Source organism: Leiobunum rupestre, chromosome 2 (genome assembly GCF_980474605.1).
Source record: "Leiobunum rupestre chromosome 2, qqLeiRupe1.1.hap1, whole genome shotgun sequence".
In the NCBI taxonomy this organism is placed as follows: Eukaryota; Metazoa; Arthropoda; class Arachnida; order Opiliones; family Sclerosomatidae; genus Leiobunum; species Leiobunum rupestre.
The window spans coordinates 85,668,191-85,685,433 of NC_143385.1; the positions used below are offsets into that span (position 1 = coordinate 85,668,191).

Here is a 17,243-nt window from a genome sequence, read left to right on the forward strand (position 1 = left end):
AATGGGATAGGACACGTGTCGACATCTATTGAAAAAAGTTGAAATGATGTTCATTTTTACAGGTCAAGTTAAATTTAATTTGAAAGTGATAGAGGTCGCCATCTACCGAAAAAATTTAAACGAGATTGATTTTTGTAGGTTGGTTAAACTTAATTTTTGATAGTTTTGAAAAACTAAGTTAAAATATTGATTTGAATTTATTATAATCTTCGGCTCTCGGTCCAAAATAGTCAGGGGGCCATTGTATTTTACTTGGGAGGATGTGCCAAGTTTGATTTTTCAACTTATAGGGGATTAAACAACGTATATAAAAAATAATTAGACTTGTCACCAAATTTTCAAAAGCCTATTTCAATTAATTTTAACACTTTCAATTAAATCGAAACATCAAAAAATTGTGGTCGAAAATAGGTGAAAGTTAAAGTCGTCGAGTTACCAGTACAACGTATTTCTACAACTCAAGCTTATAACCTAATGTCTAAAGTAATCCAACAACAATTACAAAACTAACTATTTTATTGTTTTGAAACTAAAATTTTATTTATCTTGTCATTTATTTTTAATGCAATTTAAATTACTTTTAAAATTTAATAAAAAAACTAAAATATCTTGATGAGTTTAGTTTTAGATTAGTTTGGCACTATAAAAACACTTTAACAATTTGATTTAAATCTCACTAATTAATATCACTCTAAATAATAACTTAATATTTATTTAAAAATGTATCAATTTTTAAAAGATTAACCGAAAAATTCAGCTTCAACGTAATCAAAGTCCTTTGTTTTGCAACATATTTCACCGCACCCACAGAGATCCGTACATTTTAAATTATTCTTGAAACATCCGCAAGCTCTTGTCTTGCATTGTTTTGAACAGCCACATTTTCTTAGAGCTAATATGGCTTCATGTGCAGGAGGCAAATTGTATTTTCTGGGGTAAAAACGTCCATCTATATCATCCCAGCCAAACTTATTTGGTGGCGGAAAAATTGGCTTACTTTGAATTGACATTTTGATTACCATTGTTTGAAAATAGGCTCTTTCTGTGTGCGGTACCAAAGTAGCCGATGTTGGTGGTAGCTGGCGGCCTTCTTTTCCTGACCTGGCAAACAGATCCCGTCTCAGTTCTTTAATTGAATGGTATTTTTTGTCGTTGCTTTTGTAAAGCAGACACACGTATCGCTCGATTTGTTTTAGTATATTTTCCGAAATGGTAGATGACGTTCCAAAGAGACTAAAAGCGTTTAGAATGTCGTTGTCACTAGCAATGAAGGCTTTAAAATTGGATTTCAATCCTTTAGTAGCAAAGCAACCAGTGTTATCACAACCTTTAAAAATATACCATCCAATGAGAGCGTCTGCTCTCCCGGTACCAAGCCTATCGTACATTTCACTAATTTTGAAAATATCCTTGTTCCTAATCATATTTGTTTTCGGTGGAATATGTTGGAAGAAACCTATTAGATAAACTAAAATATCTGTATCTAGTGAATAGACATCTAGCTTTATGTCTTTGCTTTTTTCTGCAACGTCTATGGAGTGAAGTATTATTTGCTGATCCGCCTCTTCTAAGTAATGGTTTGATTCAATTTTTGTGACATTGACTTGGCGATTAGATGAATTTTTATCTTGATGAGAAACAATTATAGTTTTGGAACTTTGACTGTAGTAGTTAAGTAACTTCTGCGCAAGATAGCTGGTAAGTTCCGACTTGGTTTTGGAATGAAGAAGAAAAGATTTTACGTTTCGAATCTTGGTGTTATCATTAACGTGGTAGTGAACAGCTACATTTATGCCGATTCTCTTATCACGGGTTTTTTCTTTGAACGAGTTTTCCAAGTATTGGTCAAAAAGAATTCGAACTTCGTCGTATTTTTCAGTCAATTTTCCTATTTTCTTAAGGAATTTTTCTGAAAAGAGTAGCGCTGAGCTAATGTCTTTCGAAGACTGTAATGACTGAACTACGCACATTGCGTCAACGATTATAACCGAGTAATTGCTATTAATGCAATCAAGTGATTGTTGATTCGAAAGTGGAAGCCTCAACAATTCTTCAACAAACTCGTGTTTACCAGCCAACATCAGCATAGTTCCATCATAATTGAAATTAGAGGGCGGAGACACCTGGAATTCATATTCTCCTATCGCATCCTTCGCTGCGAGATCTGGCCTTGATTTTGCAATTACCAATAACCTCGATATTAAATTTCTTTCTTGTTTCAGGTTAACGAGTTCTCCCTTCACGTTAGCTCTTACTCGCGATCCAGCTTCTTTTAAATATTTGTACTGGTTACGTTTCAACACATCCCAGAAGCTAACGTTGCGGACGATTAACCTTTCATTGACAAATTTCTGAAAGGCTTCCTCCCCAAGACTGTCTCTCTTAAGCGTGTTTTGAGTTATTTCTGAAGAAGCCACCGCAAAAGCCATTAAGTTACGAAGGTCTGGTTTCGAGAATGGGTTTCCTTCTTTGCTTAGGTACGAAGAGATTGATGATGCATGCTTGGCCATTTTGAAACCTTTGCTACCGTGACTCTCGTGATGTAGTAATGTAGCTTCTCTATCACCCACCCCCGAGTGTTTTTTTTTAAATCTTGAACTAAGGAGCTAAGTACTGGTGCGACGCTGAAGTATTTGTCAAGAGCAGTTTGGTTTGTCGTAATTCCAGTTACGCCGCCTCGTATCTTCATTTTTTTATGTTCTTGTTCAATGGCTTGATCAGGGTCTATTGACGTAAATGGAATTTTATTTTTCGTGACAACGAAGTTGCCATTTTTTAAAAAAGTCCAGGAATCAAGATCTTCAGTTTGAAGCTCTCGCGTATCAGCAATGTATAATGGTGCCCAACGAGCGTATTTTAATTGATCGTGAGCGTGGAAATATTTAGACATTTCTTCAAGGCTTGATAAGTGTAACTCCCAATTACCGCTTCGAGTGACGTATATGAAAGACAGTAAATTTCGAACTTGTTTCATATAGTTTTGTAGAAATTTACCCGTGTCAGAAAGATCGGTGTCGTCGAGTTTTTTAAAAATATTCGAGTCTTTTAACACTTTCTGAGCTGCGGAAACTTCAGATTTTAGAGATGATGCACTTTCATTCATTTCGAAAACCTTATGAAGGTCATCAGTAAGCTGTTGGGTTTTAAGTTTTTCTTCTTTGGAAACAATGTGGTCGGTGAATAAATTGAACAAAGCAAGTAGCTTTATGACGTATTGTTGCCGAACCATATACTTCGGCAACCTCCCAGGCCACATCTATACCACTGCCTTCTATGTATACATACTTCCCTAAACATTTAAGTGATGCAATGATAACGTGAAGAGCTCCAAGGTGAATAATCCAATGCTTTTTGTAATCTTTTATCTTGACAGCTCTGTCATATAAGTCACCGTCGAGAGTAATTATTGGTCTACTACCGTTTCCAATAATGCGGTTATTAATTTCTTCAGCGTGGCCAAGAATTGTTCGTAAAACACTCAATTCGGTGGGGCTGCGGTTGTACAACGGGGCTACCACGCCAATTTCACATTCGTCCATTGAATCCATGATTTGAGAGTGAAAAGATGACCAAGTAGGAATTTTTTTAACGCTTGTATCAAAAGGCGACTAATGAATTTTTTTCATAATGGAAACCGATAAAAGCAGCCATAGAAAAGTTAATTCTGTACTTTCTGTGCTCACTGATGTTTCTTGACTTGGGAAATCTATGGGTCCATTATGAGAAATTTGTGGATTAATTTCTTTCGTGTATTGTAAATACTCTATTTTTATAGAAGATTGCAAGCTTTTACTTCTTACCAAGTTGTCGAAATTAAGCTTGCCCGATAGTAGTGGGGACGCAGATGATGTTTTTTGAGCAATTAGTAAGTCAGCCCCGTGAAAAGATCCGGCATCGCTTCCAAAATCAATATTGTCCGAGGCAAAAATTGGCCTAACTCCTTTTTTGATAAACTTCGGTATTAACACGCCGGTGGTTTGTTTTTGAGACTCGCTAATAACTAAATTACCAATTTGCGTCGTTATCCTTTCAACGTGTTCGTAGGTCGTGGACAGATTCAAATTGTGAAAAAGTTCTAAATCTTGCTTTGATCGGTTTTTTTCGTAAAGCATTAAACCGTTGCCTACCGTGAGCGGTGTTTGACGATTTTTCCTAAATTTGTTGTCCGATGACAGTTGGTAGTGTACTTGGCGTTCAGTTTTGATAGAAGAAACGACGTGCTCAGCCAATATTTTAGATGATAAAAATGCTTCATTATTTCTTTTGCCATTAAGGGTATTCTGCATACCAACTATTACCCATTCCATAAGTTGTCGTAGTTTCAATGGAGTTTGAAAGTCCCAAAACTTACCTCTGAACTTCCATTCTTTCATTTCGCTTATTTCTCGTCTAATTATTCGAGACGTGTTTAAAATACATGCCATGTCGGTGTCGGGATCTTCGCTCTGATAATATTCTTCCAAAATTAGGTTTTTCGTTTGGGAACATAATATAATTTCAGGCTTTGGACCTCGCTTTAAAAATTCCAAGTCTGGAATACTTTCCTGGAGAACAGTCTTGATATGACGTTTAAAATGTTGTTCTGTTGAATACGATACGTTTTTTTCGTCTAGTAGAGATTTATACTTCTCGTCCAGAGTGTTCATGTCTATAAATGGCTTCGGGCAACTTTCAGTCGGTGTAAGAGAATGTTTGACTATATTTACAATTTCCAGATCACATATCGCAATTTCGGTAGCAGAATCTTCAGTGGTATCACAAAGTCTGTTAGTTAACAACTCTACGTTTCTCGTTTCATGACGAAGACAATTTCGGTGGTATTTCATATTTTGAGCGAAAGCCTCTTTGTCCTCCATTAAAAAAGCAAGTCTCGCTCGTACTGTTATACTTTTAGAATATTGTTTATATCAAGAAATCTTCTACCCATGTCAGCAGAGCTTACACGAAATATTTCTTCTTTTTTAGATTCCTGAGAATCCTGACAAAACACACACACATCTTCATCGAAGGAGCTGCGGCTTTTTTTACAAGTTTCTAATGATGTTGAGTTTATTTCCAGCTTACTTGACCTGCCTCTTTTTTTGGTTAAACTCGACTTTGAACTTGACAAACTAAGATTTTCTCGTTTATTCTCTAACCGTATAATGTGCGTTCTATTGCAAAATGATTTATAGCACTTACGGTGATAGATGATTGGTGAATCCGAATACGTTTTCGACTGTATTCGTTTGTAAGAATCCAAGTGTTTTCCGACCGCGTACCATCTTGACGAGAAAGTTTGAATAGTGGACAGTGATTCTTCTGTAGCTTTAGATAACGCATCGGAATTATCTTCATTACATAATATGCACACATTATTTATAAATTCAGCCATTCTAATACAAACGCACTTTACGCTACACTAAATATAATACTGGTTTCGAAAAACCGCCAGCGAGAAAAACGGTGTACTCGTCTAAAAGCTAATATTCGAAATGGTGTCCAAAACTACCCCATTTGTGGGGAAATACCCCAGTGGAAAATTTTACCCATCGACCCCCCGAAGAGTTCTCAGGACTAGAAATCTTTCGCACCTGTGGTGGTGCCTAGGATATTAGCCTAGCTAATTATTATAATTATTTATTATTATCAACTTAAAAATTGTGAAAACAATAAAATATTAAAAAATTGCCTTTAAATTGTTTTTTTGCTTTTGTCTATTTAAAAATTTTAAAACTAATTTAGCATTCAAAAATTAAATGACAAGATAAATAAATTTTTACAGTGTCAAAATAATAAAAAGGTATTTTCGTAATAGTTGTTGGATTACTGTCGACATTAGGCTATAAGGTTAAGTTGTAGAAAAATTATGTACTAGTAACTCAAAAACTCTTACTTTCACCCTACTTCGACCACAATTTTTGATTTTTCGACTTAATTGAAAGTGTTAAAACTAAGTGAAATAGGCATTTGAAAATTTGGTGACAAGTCTAATTATTTTTTATATACGTTGTATAAACCATATCAGTTGAAAAATCAAACTTGGCACATCTTCCCAAGTAGTAGCATTAGTTTGGCATTTGCCCCCTGACTAAAAGTTGATTGCTAACAGTCTTTTTCCTTTTCCTGCTTACGTAAAAGGGGGGAGGGGTAAACCGTTGTTTTTTTAATACGGCAGTTCTTCCATGCTAGGAATATAATACTGCGTTCCATCCTCCTAGGTCCATGCTTCCTCTAAAACATGTCTTTTGACGAGAGTCACGTGATTTCGAGTGCAATGAATTATTTTAGGCATGGGTAAAGCACGGCCAACTTGGATGATGCGATGTTCGCGCTTAAGCGCGTCATCGAAGTTGGCCGTGGGCAAAGTAAAACTAAAACCAAAACCAAAACCGTAGTTCACATTGGTCCGGTGGATTAAGGATTAGGGTTGTAAATTTCTATTTAAGGTCTATTTGATTTTGATTTGATATATAAACTTAAGTGACTTTAGTGAAAAATTGATTGGAATTTAATAGAGGTACCTTGTAAATATTTTTGAAAGGAACAAAATTGATCTGGTAGAAAGTACTCATTTGATTTTAATTTGATATATAGACTTAACCATTAGATAAAAATTGATACTAATTTTATAGTGGTGTTTACTCAAAATTTTTGAAAGGTAAAAATCTATTGGATAGAAAGTACTCATTTTTGATTTTCATTTGATATTTACACTTTTTGGGATATTGATAGAAAACTTGATCGTAATAGTGATAGTTATATGAAAATTTTGAGACGAAAGAAAATTGATAAAGAAAAGTTACTCATCTTTGATTTTAAATTAATATTTAAATGTTGTGGGGTTTAAAAAAAAATTGATCGGGATAGTGATAGTGGCGCCATTTAATTATTTTGAGAGGTAAAAGGATAGATAGGAAAAACAAGTGCCCATCTTTGCTAGCAGACACCGAGGAAGGCACGTGACCAAAAGCGCGAGCTCTCTTAGCATTTTAGTACTAAGTGCTTGACCTTTCCGCAGGCCGTAGTCTTTAGACACCATCTGTTGGTGACTTTTAGTATAATTTTTAAGCAGGAGACAATGGCACGAGCTTTCTTACCGATAGATAGCGCCTTATAAGGATAGCCTGCAGAAGTTACTCGTTTCTGCCAGCTGTCACCTCCGTATTCACTCCCTTTGAAATATTTTGTCTAGACCTTTATATACGTTTCCTATATCTATGGTTTGAACTCAAGGATTTAGCAGACCAAAGGGTTAAGTTTCAATGCTATGGCAATCGAAAACATATTTGGCAACACGATATGAAAGTTTATAAATTGAAAGTGATTTAACTTGGGTGAAATTTGAAACTTTAAAAATATTAATAAAACTATTTTAGAAAGTGATCCAATTTGAGTATTTTTCAATAAATTAGACAACCTTTGGGTAAATGTGTGCAAATTTGGGTAAAAGCCATTAAATTAAGGTAAGCTCGAGTAAATATATATGGGTGTGATTCAAATTAACTAAAATCAAGGTTAATTCATTTTTAATACCAATAATGTAGTAAATTTGAATAAATTGATTAATAAATGTTCGTAAAATAAATAAATATGAGAAAATTTAAATGTATTTAGTTAAATTTGACTGAATTTGACAAAGTCGATAAATTGTGGAAAATCAAGTCAATTTCAGTGAATACGAATAAATTAAACGTTAAAAGAAGTTAAAATGTGGAGAACCAAAGCTTACAAATATGCATCATATGAATTATCCAAATTTAACATTATTATCTTATTTTGTAATTTATTACTTAATTTTAGTTTAGTTTAATGTTTGATAATTAGTTTAAACTAGGAGGATGAAAGTGAACCTGGAGTGGTATTTACCTTACCTATAGCACGGGGCCGTTGTTCGTATGTGTGGAACCGAAATCCGCTAGAGGCGCTCCGTGTCCGCCTCGGTTCATACGATTATAACGACTTCTAGCCGCAGCTCTAATTACTAAAAATTTTAAAAATACCTTTTTTAGGCATGTGCGAGCCTTGATTTTTGGGTTTCGAGTCGAGCTTCGAGTATTAAAAATTTCACTTTTCGAGTATCGAGCCGAGCTTTAAAATCTTACCGAGCTTTCGAGCTTTTAGGCATAGCTTAAAATGTGGTTTCGAGTACTCGAAGAATTAGGCTTAGCTTAAAAAGAGGGTTTCGAGTACTTGAATAATTACTAAGACCTAGCTTTATAAAGGGGGTTTCGAGTACTCCGTGATAGATTTAGATTAATAAGGCTCTGAATAATTGGGTTTATTAAGAAAAACATTTTTCAAAAATAAACTATATTTATTGACTAGAAATAACTAGTAACAACTATTCTTATATCTGATTGTATCACAGCTAGCGATAGAGTAAATGAAATCTAAGTCTTCAAATCTTGTAAAACTAAAAACTACATAACAATTTTTGATATTTTAAATGTCATTTTTGGATTAAAATGTCAGATAGAAATTGTTAGAAAATAGAGATAGAAAGTGCTCAAATGAAATTAATTATCATCCGAGGTTACACAAGCCTTCCCAGCTGTCTTGTTATTGAGGTAGATATGTAACAGTGTGAGTTGCTCTAGGTGTTCAGGAAGAAGTTGTTCCCTTTTATCCGTCATAGTAGCACCACTTGCAGAAAACAAACGCTCACTTGTAGCCGACGAAGCAGGAATTGACAAGTATTTTTTAGCCAGTAGGGACAGCTGTGGCCATTTCGACTGACTAACACGCCAAAAGTCAGATACATTGTTCTCACTAGAAATTACTTCTTCCTCAATATACAAATTAAGTTGTTCACTTAGGCCCATTTTTGCCTTTTTAGCTTGATCAGTCTTTTTGCCTATGTGTCTCCACAAGCTTTTTCTTTTGACAGCATTAGCACTGGCTGCGCTTTTATCAACTGGATCCTCCGGTTCCACTTCTTCGTTGAAGGTTGAAATTTCCCTCTTGATCATACTGATTGCAAGCTTTTTCTCCTCCATGGTTAATAGTATAGACTTGAACCTTGGATCCAAAATCATTGCTTTTAATAGAAGACTGTCACTGCGGTAGTTTGGGAATCTGAGTTTCAAGTGCTTTAGGAATACTTTTGCTACATTTGCATTGTGGAGTTGAGGCAGCGAACTTTGTTCTGATAATTCATTTTCTAAGCAATGAAGGGCTGGAACTATCATTGACAGCGTCGGATAAGTGTCTCCAGATAAATCCTGCGTAGCAGTTTCAAACGGCTCCAAAACTTCCAGTAATGTTTTCACAATTTTCCACTCGTAGCTAGTCAAATTGCCAACTTTGTCAATGTCCAAAAGAACTGCCGATAACGCTAGTTTTTGTTCAAATAACCTTTGAAGCGTGTAATAGGTGCTATTCCAGCGGGTCTCGATGTCCTGGATTAAGCGCTTCTCTAGAATATTCAACTCTTGTTGCTTCTTTGACAGCAAATTTGATGACACAACTCTTTTTGAAATGGCCAACTATTGACCTACATTGCAACAAAAGCTGATTCACTGTTTTTTCTTTAATTTTGAGTTCAGATAGCGCATCTTCTACCCCCAATTGTAAGGTATGACAAAAGCATGGAATGTGGTTCCACTCAGAATCTTTTATAGCCTTTGTAACATTCCGCCCGTTGTTAGTGGCCACGTAAATTTCAATACTTCCATCCAAAAATTGTTGAGGAATAAATTTTGACATTAAATTTCTCAGTTTCATTCGCACTACCTCCGCAGTATGAGTCTCTTTATAAGGAAAACAGGCCAAACTTAGAACAGCTGGTTTGAAATCTTTCTTTGTAAAATGACAGGTCAAACTCATAAAGTGGTTCATAGATTTCGACTTCCAAAAATCTGTGGTGAAAGAGATAGATTCCAGAGATTTATCTGAAAGGGCTGAGTCAAGGTCTTTGATATGTTTCAACATGTCTTGATATATATTTGGAATAATGTTCCTAGAGAAAGTTGTTCTGCTTGGAACGTGGTATCTTGGTTCACATTCTTTTATTACAGGTCGAAAGCCTTCATCCTCCACAACCGAATACGGCTGAAAATCTAATGCGATCATCTCCCCAATTGCTCTAGTGATAGAAATTGCTTTTGGGTGCGATTTTGTAAAAAGAGTCACTCTTTCACAGATTTCTTGCAAGGTGGGTTGTCTTGATTTCTTCTGAACGTTCTCCTCGGAGGTTAACACCTCATACTCATCGGGATGTTTAGAATGGAGATGACGTCTCATACTTGAAGTATTTCCACTTTTTTGGTTAATATGTTTTTGACATTTCATACATTTAGCTTTATCTTGATCTACCGAAGAAAAATAATTCAAATTTTACTTTTCTTAATTGTTTCTCGAAAGAAATTGAGTACTCGCACATGCCTACTTTTTATATCGCGAAATAGGCTTAGCTTGGTGAGGTGGGCTTAACAAATCTTTCAACATTATAACGTATATCGTTAATAATGGTTAAGTAATGACAATTAGTTGACTTTCAGCTTTCCTATTTCGGCTATTTTGAACAATAGCCCCGCCACCTAGTTTCCACTTTTTAGTTACACCATACCAACGTACTTATTAAGGGGAATCTAATGGTGCAAAAATTATAAGCCGCAAATAATTAATTTTAAAGATATTCTAATTTAAAGATGTACGAACCGAACGGTTCGGGGCGTAGAATTCACTCCGCGGCGAAGAGAGCTCGCCGTCGCGCCGTTTTTTCGCGGTCGAAAATCAGCCTTTCTTTATTTATTGGGAGTGGTAATGGAGCCAGTAGGACTGCAATATTCGCGAAATATGCTGATGGCGCCAGTTGGACCACAATATTTTCGAAATATGCTGCTGTAGTAGACGTGGGGTCAAAGGATTAAAATGACGGTGCCCGAAACAAAGCTTCTGTTAAAGGATTAAAATGACGGCGGGCTACTATATAGGTAGGAAAGAAACATTTCCCAAACCGTATTCAACGATTCTTTAAATTCCTAGATTTTAATGCGTTTTGGATAACGTGGGGCTAATGACGAAAAAGAAAAATGTGGAAATGCAAAACATTACTAACTTTCTATTTTCGGTATTTTCGCGGTATTTCAATGAATTTTAGGGGTTTTGGTGGGGAAAATAGGTTAGGTTATTTATTATTAGGCTAGTTGTATTATTATCGGGTTGACGATACTTGATGCGTCAGGCTTGGTGCTGTCCTCTAGGTTGCGTTATAGATGGCCCATAGCTTTTTTTAATATGGGGTTGGGGAGGCGCCCCCAGCGCTCGAGCGAAGCGAGTGCGCGGCGCCGTCAGGCGTCATAACTTAGAATACATTCGACGTTGTATAAGTCAACATCACACAGAAGACATATAATATGGCATAGTATGATTGAAAACGCCTTAAATGCGTTGAAATACGGGGGAAAATCCCAACCCTTAAAAGTTAGTACTGTTTTGCATTTCAGCCTTCTCCTTTTTCGTCATCAGTCCTACGTTATCCAAAAAGTATTAAAATCTAGGAATTTAAAGAATCGTCACGTCATCAGTCCTACCTCATCCAACACGAGTGCGCGGCGACGTCAGCCGCCAAGGTATAGTCTTTGGGCATTTTTTAATTAACTTTTTAAATAATGCTTTGTGGGGAAAAAATTTTCGCACCATAAAAAGTACTTTAAGGGGGGTCGAGAAAGGGGGGCAAAGGCGGTGGCGGGGCTATTGTTCCATTTTACCCCTATTTCCAACTTTCCTTTTTTTAGTATTCATGGCCAAAATATTAAACATACAAAATAAATCAAATTTTTCATACCTGCGTCTTTTTTATTAGATGCACAACTATAACTGTGCTCATTCAAAATTGCTTATATTGTATTCATTTTATCTTTCAAAATCTTTCTAATTATCTATACCTATAGAAATACACGACGTTCATCTTCACAACACTGCCTAGGACCTGCTTAGCTTAGTTTAAGGTCACAGTTCAGAATTTGCCGCTCAGAGATGGCAGCACATTACGATGAACCGGACCAAAGCCGAGAGGCAGGTGCAGTACATAGTGCGCGCAAATTACCACTCCAGGTTCACTTTCATCCTCCTAGGTTTAAATAAGCAGAAATTCTAAATAATTAAGAAGCCTGTAGTGTTTTTACATTAGGTTGATCTAATTTTCATGCATTTTCATTTTTATTTTACTATTGTCATAGTTGTAGATTTAAAACGAAAACATTTTCAATAGTGCAATAATGTTAAATTTACTATCCATTAATTTAAGATCCTAGTGAAATAAAGTCTTATATGTAAATATAATCAATGATATTACTCATTCAAAACTTTTACTAAGTGGAACAACTAATTTTGTTTAAAAATTAAGAATGTCGCGGAAGAGCTATATTTTTAATTATTTCACTAATTTTTAGTGAAAAATGACAATAATTTCGGAGTTTTCGGTATAAATAGATGACAATTTTAGATTTTAGAATATACCATTTTATACATTTTAATTTATATTTAATTTTTAGTACATTTAATTTATTTTAAGAAAATTGCATTACACATTTAAATAAATCGTATTTTTAACAAATAATTAGTCTCAAACCAGACGCGAGTAAGAGTGCCCGCTTCGAAAAATCGTCTTTTGATTAATTCAAAACTCAGCAGGCCCGTACATGGGGGGGGGGGGGGGCAGGGGATGCTCAGTGCCCCCAAATGAGTACTTGAGCATCCCCAATCCGACCGACCCAAAAAAATCGATTGCTCAATTACCGAAAGATATGATCTAAAATATTTGTATATTAATCAAAAAGGAAAATTACTTTTACTAACGAGCTAGTATCAGTAGATATTTGAAACCATTTTACTATAGTTTTTGAAAATTGCTTTCGCGCGTCTCACTGCACCAGAAAAACTTTTCAATTGTAGAAATATTCAACCAGCTTATCAAAAATGTTCTGACGGATATTTTAGGGCTACAACCGGGTACACGAAAAAGATAAAAGTGATTAGACTCAAGGCATTGGCACCCCCAAAACGAATTTGAGCGCCCCCGAGTTTTGGCATCTGTGTACGCGCCTGAATCTCAGCCGCGAAATAATCGAATTAATTATAACAGTTGTTACGTGTTTAGAAGTATTGAGTTAAGAGGAACCACGGCTACGGACTGCATTGCAAATGATGATAAAATTAGCGAATAAGTTTATTACTCCATAATTTAATAAATTAATTAATTAATTAATTTTATCCCTTTTAATTATGGACTAATCTACTTATTCTCGTATTTTATTATCCTTTGCAATGCAGTCCGTAGCCGTGGTTCCTCTTAACTTTACATTTCATACATATTATTATCCACCACTCTCCCCCATGTTGCTTCCCGTTGCTACGCAACGCGTTTTGAAATTTTTTGTTGCGGCTTAATTTCTCTTTTCATTGTAAGAGTCGCGAGCCAGATTTTCCGCAAGGTACTGATGAGTCCCAAATAGGACGAAACCAGTCTACCGTTGGAATTTCTGGCTAATTTACTTAGTTTTATTTAGAAGATCTATTTGGTCTAATCTACTTATTCGCGTATTTTATAATCCTTATGAAGTATTGAAACTATTATAATTGAAATTAAGAATCTATAAGTCGTTTTAAGTATCGAGAACGATGGCTCTAGTGTGTCTTAAAAGTGACTTAATATTATTATAATTTTATTAAAATATTTAAGAGCCTAAATCGGATGTCCTCTTAATAGATTTTAAATTATTAGCTATTTAACAAAATAACACAAATCTAATCGATTTATTTTACGTCGTTCTCAAAAAATAAAAGGATTTAAAAATTGTCAAAATGTCTGGTTTTGAGTTGGTTCGCTTAATAACATGGGCGTATCTTAAATTTTATTTTGGGTGGGATTTAAACTGTGCTGCCTGTGCACCCCTTTTACACCTATAAACCAAATATGTTTTGTATCCCACCTTGAGACATATCATAATTTGATCTTCAAATATAGAATTATTCTATCAATATAATCAAACGGAAGCTGGAAATTGTCGAACTGATTAAAAATGATACAAATTGTATCGAAGTGAAAGAGTGATTAGGTAAGGGCTGTCTTCAGGGACGTCCCTTGAGGGGATATAAGGGAGCCTCTCCCTAATAGTTTTTACCCCTTTTTTCAGGGATAGTTGTTTGGAGCATAATTAAAACTTCTCTTGAGAAGCAAGCCAAAATTTATATTCAGACCCTTCGTTTTAAACGCAAAATTGTACTATGAAATTGTGGGTATATTAATTACGGCGGTAAATGTTAAGTTGTGATACGGTGTACAATTTTACTAATTAACGCATAATAATATCCGGTCTCGTATAAATTCCCCTCGCTGGCGGAAAATCATGTGCTAATTGCGCTCTATCGGAAAAGATAAGTCGAACAACGTCTGGGCATGCGCGAAAAACGAGGCACACTTTGTTTCTACGTAAATCTAATCTGTGCCATTTTATTTTATTCCACGCGCTTTCTTTTTTTCTGTCTCGTGAGTCACACGTTCATATTAAATTTTAAAGCATATATTTTTCGAACAAATGTATTAATAGATCTTAAAAGAAATTGATTTGAAAAATTCAACGGTTATATTGTGTAAATTGGCGCGTGCTTGCTCGGAAGGGATAATCTTATTGGCTAAGACAAATGCGGATAAATATTGCTAAGCCCACGTGATTCTATTTTATTATCAGAATAAATAATTACACGTGCGACGAAAAAATGGGCGATATCATCGAGATTCACGCGTTTTTAATTTAAAAACCCTTCCTTTTGACGGTTTTTATTTTGGAGTGAATAATTTCTTTTAGCGTTTATAACAAGTTGGCAAACCAAAATGTGGTAGAACGCTCACCTGTCGTGCAGAAGGGCTCGGGTTCCAATCCCGCCCGGTACTAACGCAAATTGAAAAAATATTTATACCACACCCAATAACAAAAAGAGCGGTGATTACACTTTGCCCCGAAAATGCGTACGCGTTCGCAGCCCAGACCCACAGACCCACAGACAGACACGGTGATTGTAAAACCCCTCCTAGAGGACATAGTCCCTCGGAGAGGTAAAAACATTATAACTAGATAATATAATTACAATTAGTACAGATTTCCAGGTTTTTAACTTAGATGCGTATTACTTTAGTCAGAGGTACAGCATATACTTCTGATCATAAGTAACACAACAACAATTAGCATAGCATCACCGAAATTATTATCAGAGTTAGTGCGCAATCACGGTTCAATTCAGCATGTTTAAATATGCCCAAAGCGAAATATACTACTACCAAAAACGTTAATATACTATACTCACAATTGTCAGTTCAGTTGCAAGTCCAAGTCGGAGCTGCGTGAGAGTGTCACGGTCGAAAAAGGTTCGATAATAAAATTATTATTAAAACCATAGGAAGTGTCATAATACCAAAGACGATAATATACTAGTTAGAACAGTTGCTAGTCCATGTCGGACCGGGTTGGAAAAAATCAGGATTTTTATAAAATGTCCAGACCAGTGGATATATTCCGGATATTATTGTTTATTATTAGATCAGTTTCAAGTCCAAGTTTGAGCTTATTGAATATGTCAGAGTCAAAAAAGGTTCGACCAGAAAATGACTAATAAAACAATTTCAAATTGTCATACTTATTTTTATTATGTTACTTATATTCTGGCTCAATAGTTCTTTTTATAAAATAACCTTGGCCATCTTGTTGAAATGTTGCCTCCCCGCTTCAGCTGTGGATCCGTTTTCTCTCCCACTAAAGAGTTTATGAACTCATTCTTAGGCATTGGCTGAACTATTCCAGGGCAACATTTCAACAAGTTGGGCAAGCGTAAATACATTTTATAAAATCAACTATTAATTTTTTGTTCTATGTTATACATACGACCATAAGCCTATCATAAGTCCCCATAAGCAAAGGTCTAGGCCAAATTTTTGACGATCGCATACCCGTTTTTAAGAGGTAGGCATTCAAAATCTGTACCTCCTAATGGCTACGTCCTCAACTACGCATTTCTGAAATAAATTTCGCGAATGCGTTATGAATGCCCGCAAGCCGTGCGCGAACGTTTTTAAACTTGGAACCACGAGGGATAAATCTCCGCCGCGAGCCAGGATTGGAGTAATGCAATTTGACGTTCTTCCGCTACAATCAGTCAGATTCGTCGAACTAAATGCGAAACATCTAGATCAATCATTAAGAATATGTTTAAGAAAATAAGCATATAAGACATTGTAATTTCTTTATGACTTTTACAAACAAAAAAGAGTAAAACTGTTTTTATTCGAAGAACAACAAGATGATGAAATGATTTGGGTATATTTGTTCGAATTTCATTCGTCCGAACGGTGGTACAAATATCCGAATGATCATTTGTCCGAATACCGGAAAACAGGATCGTATGTCCGAAAACGTTCTTCATTTGCCCGAAAAATTTATCACAACTTTTATTGGTGATTTCAGGGGCGTAGGAACCGGGAGGGGCAGGGGGGGCAATGCCCCTCCCTAGAATTTTGCTGGTAGGGGCAACTAATGTTATTGCCCCCTCCAACCTTTGGTCAGTTTAAATCTTCAAAAGGCTCAAATTATCATTTTAAAAGCATATTTGTTCGAATAATCGTTTGTCCGTTTTTTCGAACATTAGGAATTGGTTGTTTTTTTAAATATTGTGAATATAAGAAAATAGAACATTAACGTGAACCTAACCTAACCTAACCTAACCTAAAATATCCACAACATTCAACGCAATTCCCACTTACTATATCGGACATAATAGAATAAAATGATTAGACATAATAAAAAAACAGCAATGGGAAATACTAATTTAGCGACAGAATTCGGACAAGTGATGCTACCGATTCGGACGAATGAAACAAACAAGTTGTCCAATTCGAACAATTGAAACATTTGTTATTTCGGCGGTTCGGACGAATGAAATTCGAACAAATGTACCTACCCCGATGAATTTTTTTTTAAGTTCCTTAAGAAATGTGATAAATATCAAAGCTCTTTGGTTTGTGATAAATAAAACTCATTATAGTTCCTAATCGCTATTAACAATTCACTTCCAAAGGTAAAATAAAAGGGGGGAGAGAGGTGGGGCAGAAAAGGGTGGTCATGACCAGTTAATTTATTTTTAAGTAGGGGGTATAGTGGTCACATTGACCAGTACTTTTATAAAGCTTATTTCCAACACTACCGCGAGCCCTTATCACCGTAGCCAAGGCTTATTCGCAAATTATCGCTTTAAAACTTAAAGGCCTA

The 17,243-nt window shown here is 35.5% G+C and overlaps 1 protein-coding gene across 1 annotated transcript; it reads right to left on the reverse strand.

The window, feature by feature from the left end:
• Positions 1 to 8,498: 8,498 nt before the first annotated feature.
• LOC149960196 (zinc finger BED domain-containing protein 4-like) lies at positions 8,499 to 10,224 on the reverse strand. The gene is made up of 2 exons (XM_090167408.1): positions 9,502 to 10,224; positions 8,499 to 9,422 (listed from the first exon to the last, which is right to left on the reverse strand). The coding sequence occupies exons 1-2, from the start codon at positions 10,222 to 10,224 to the stop codon at positions 8,499 to 8,501; spliced, it is 1,647 nt and encodes a 548-aa protein (XP_090023534.1).
• Between the last annotated feature and the right edge of the window lie 7,019 nt (positions 10,225 to 17,243).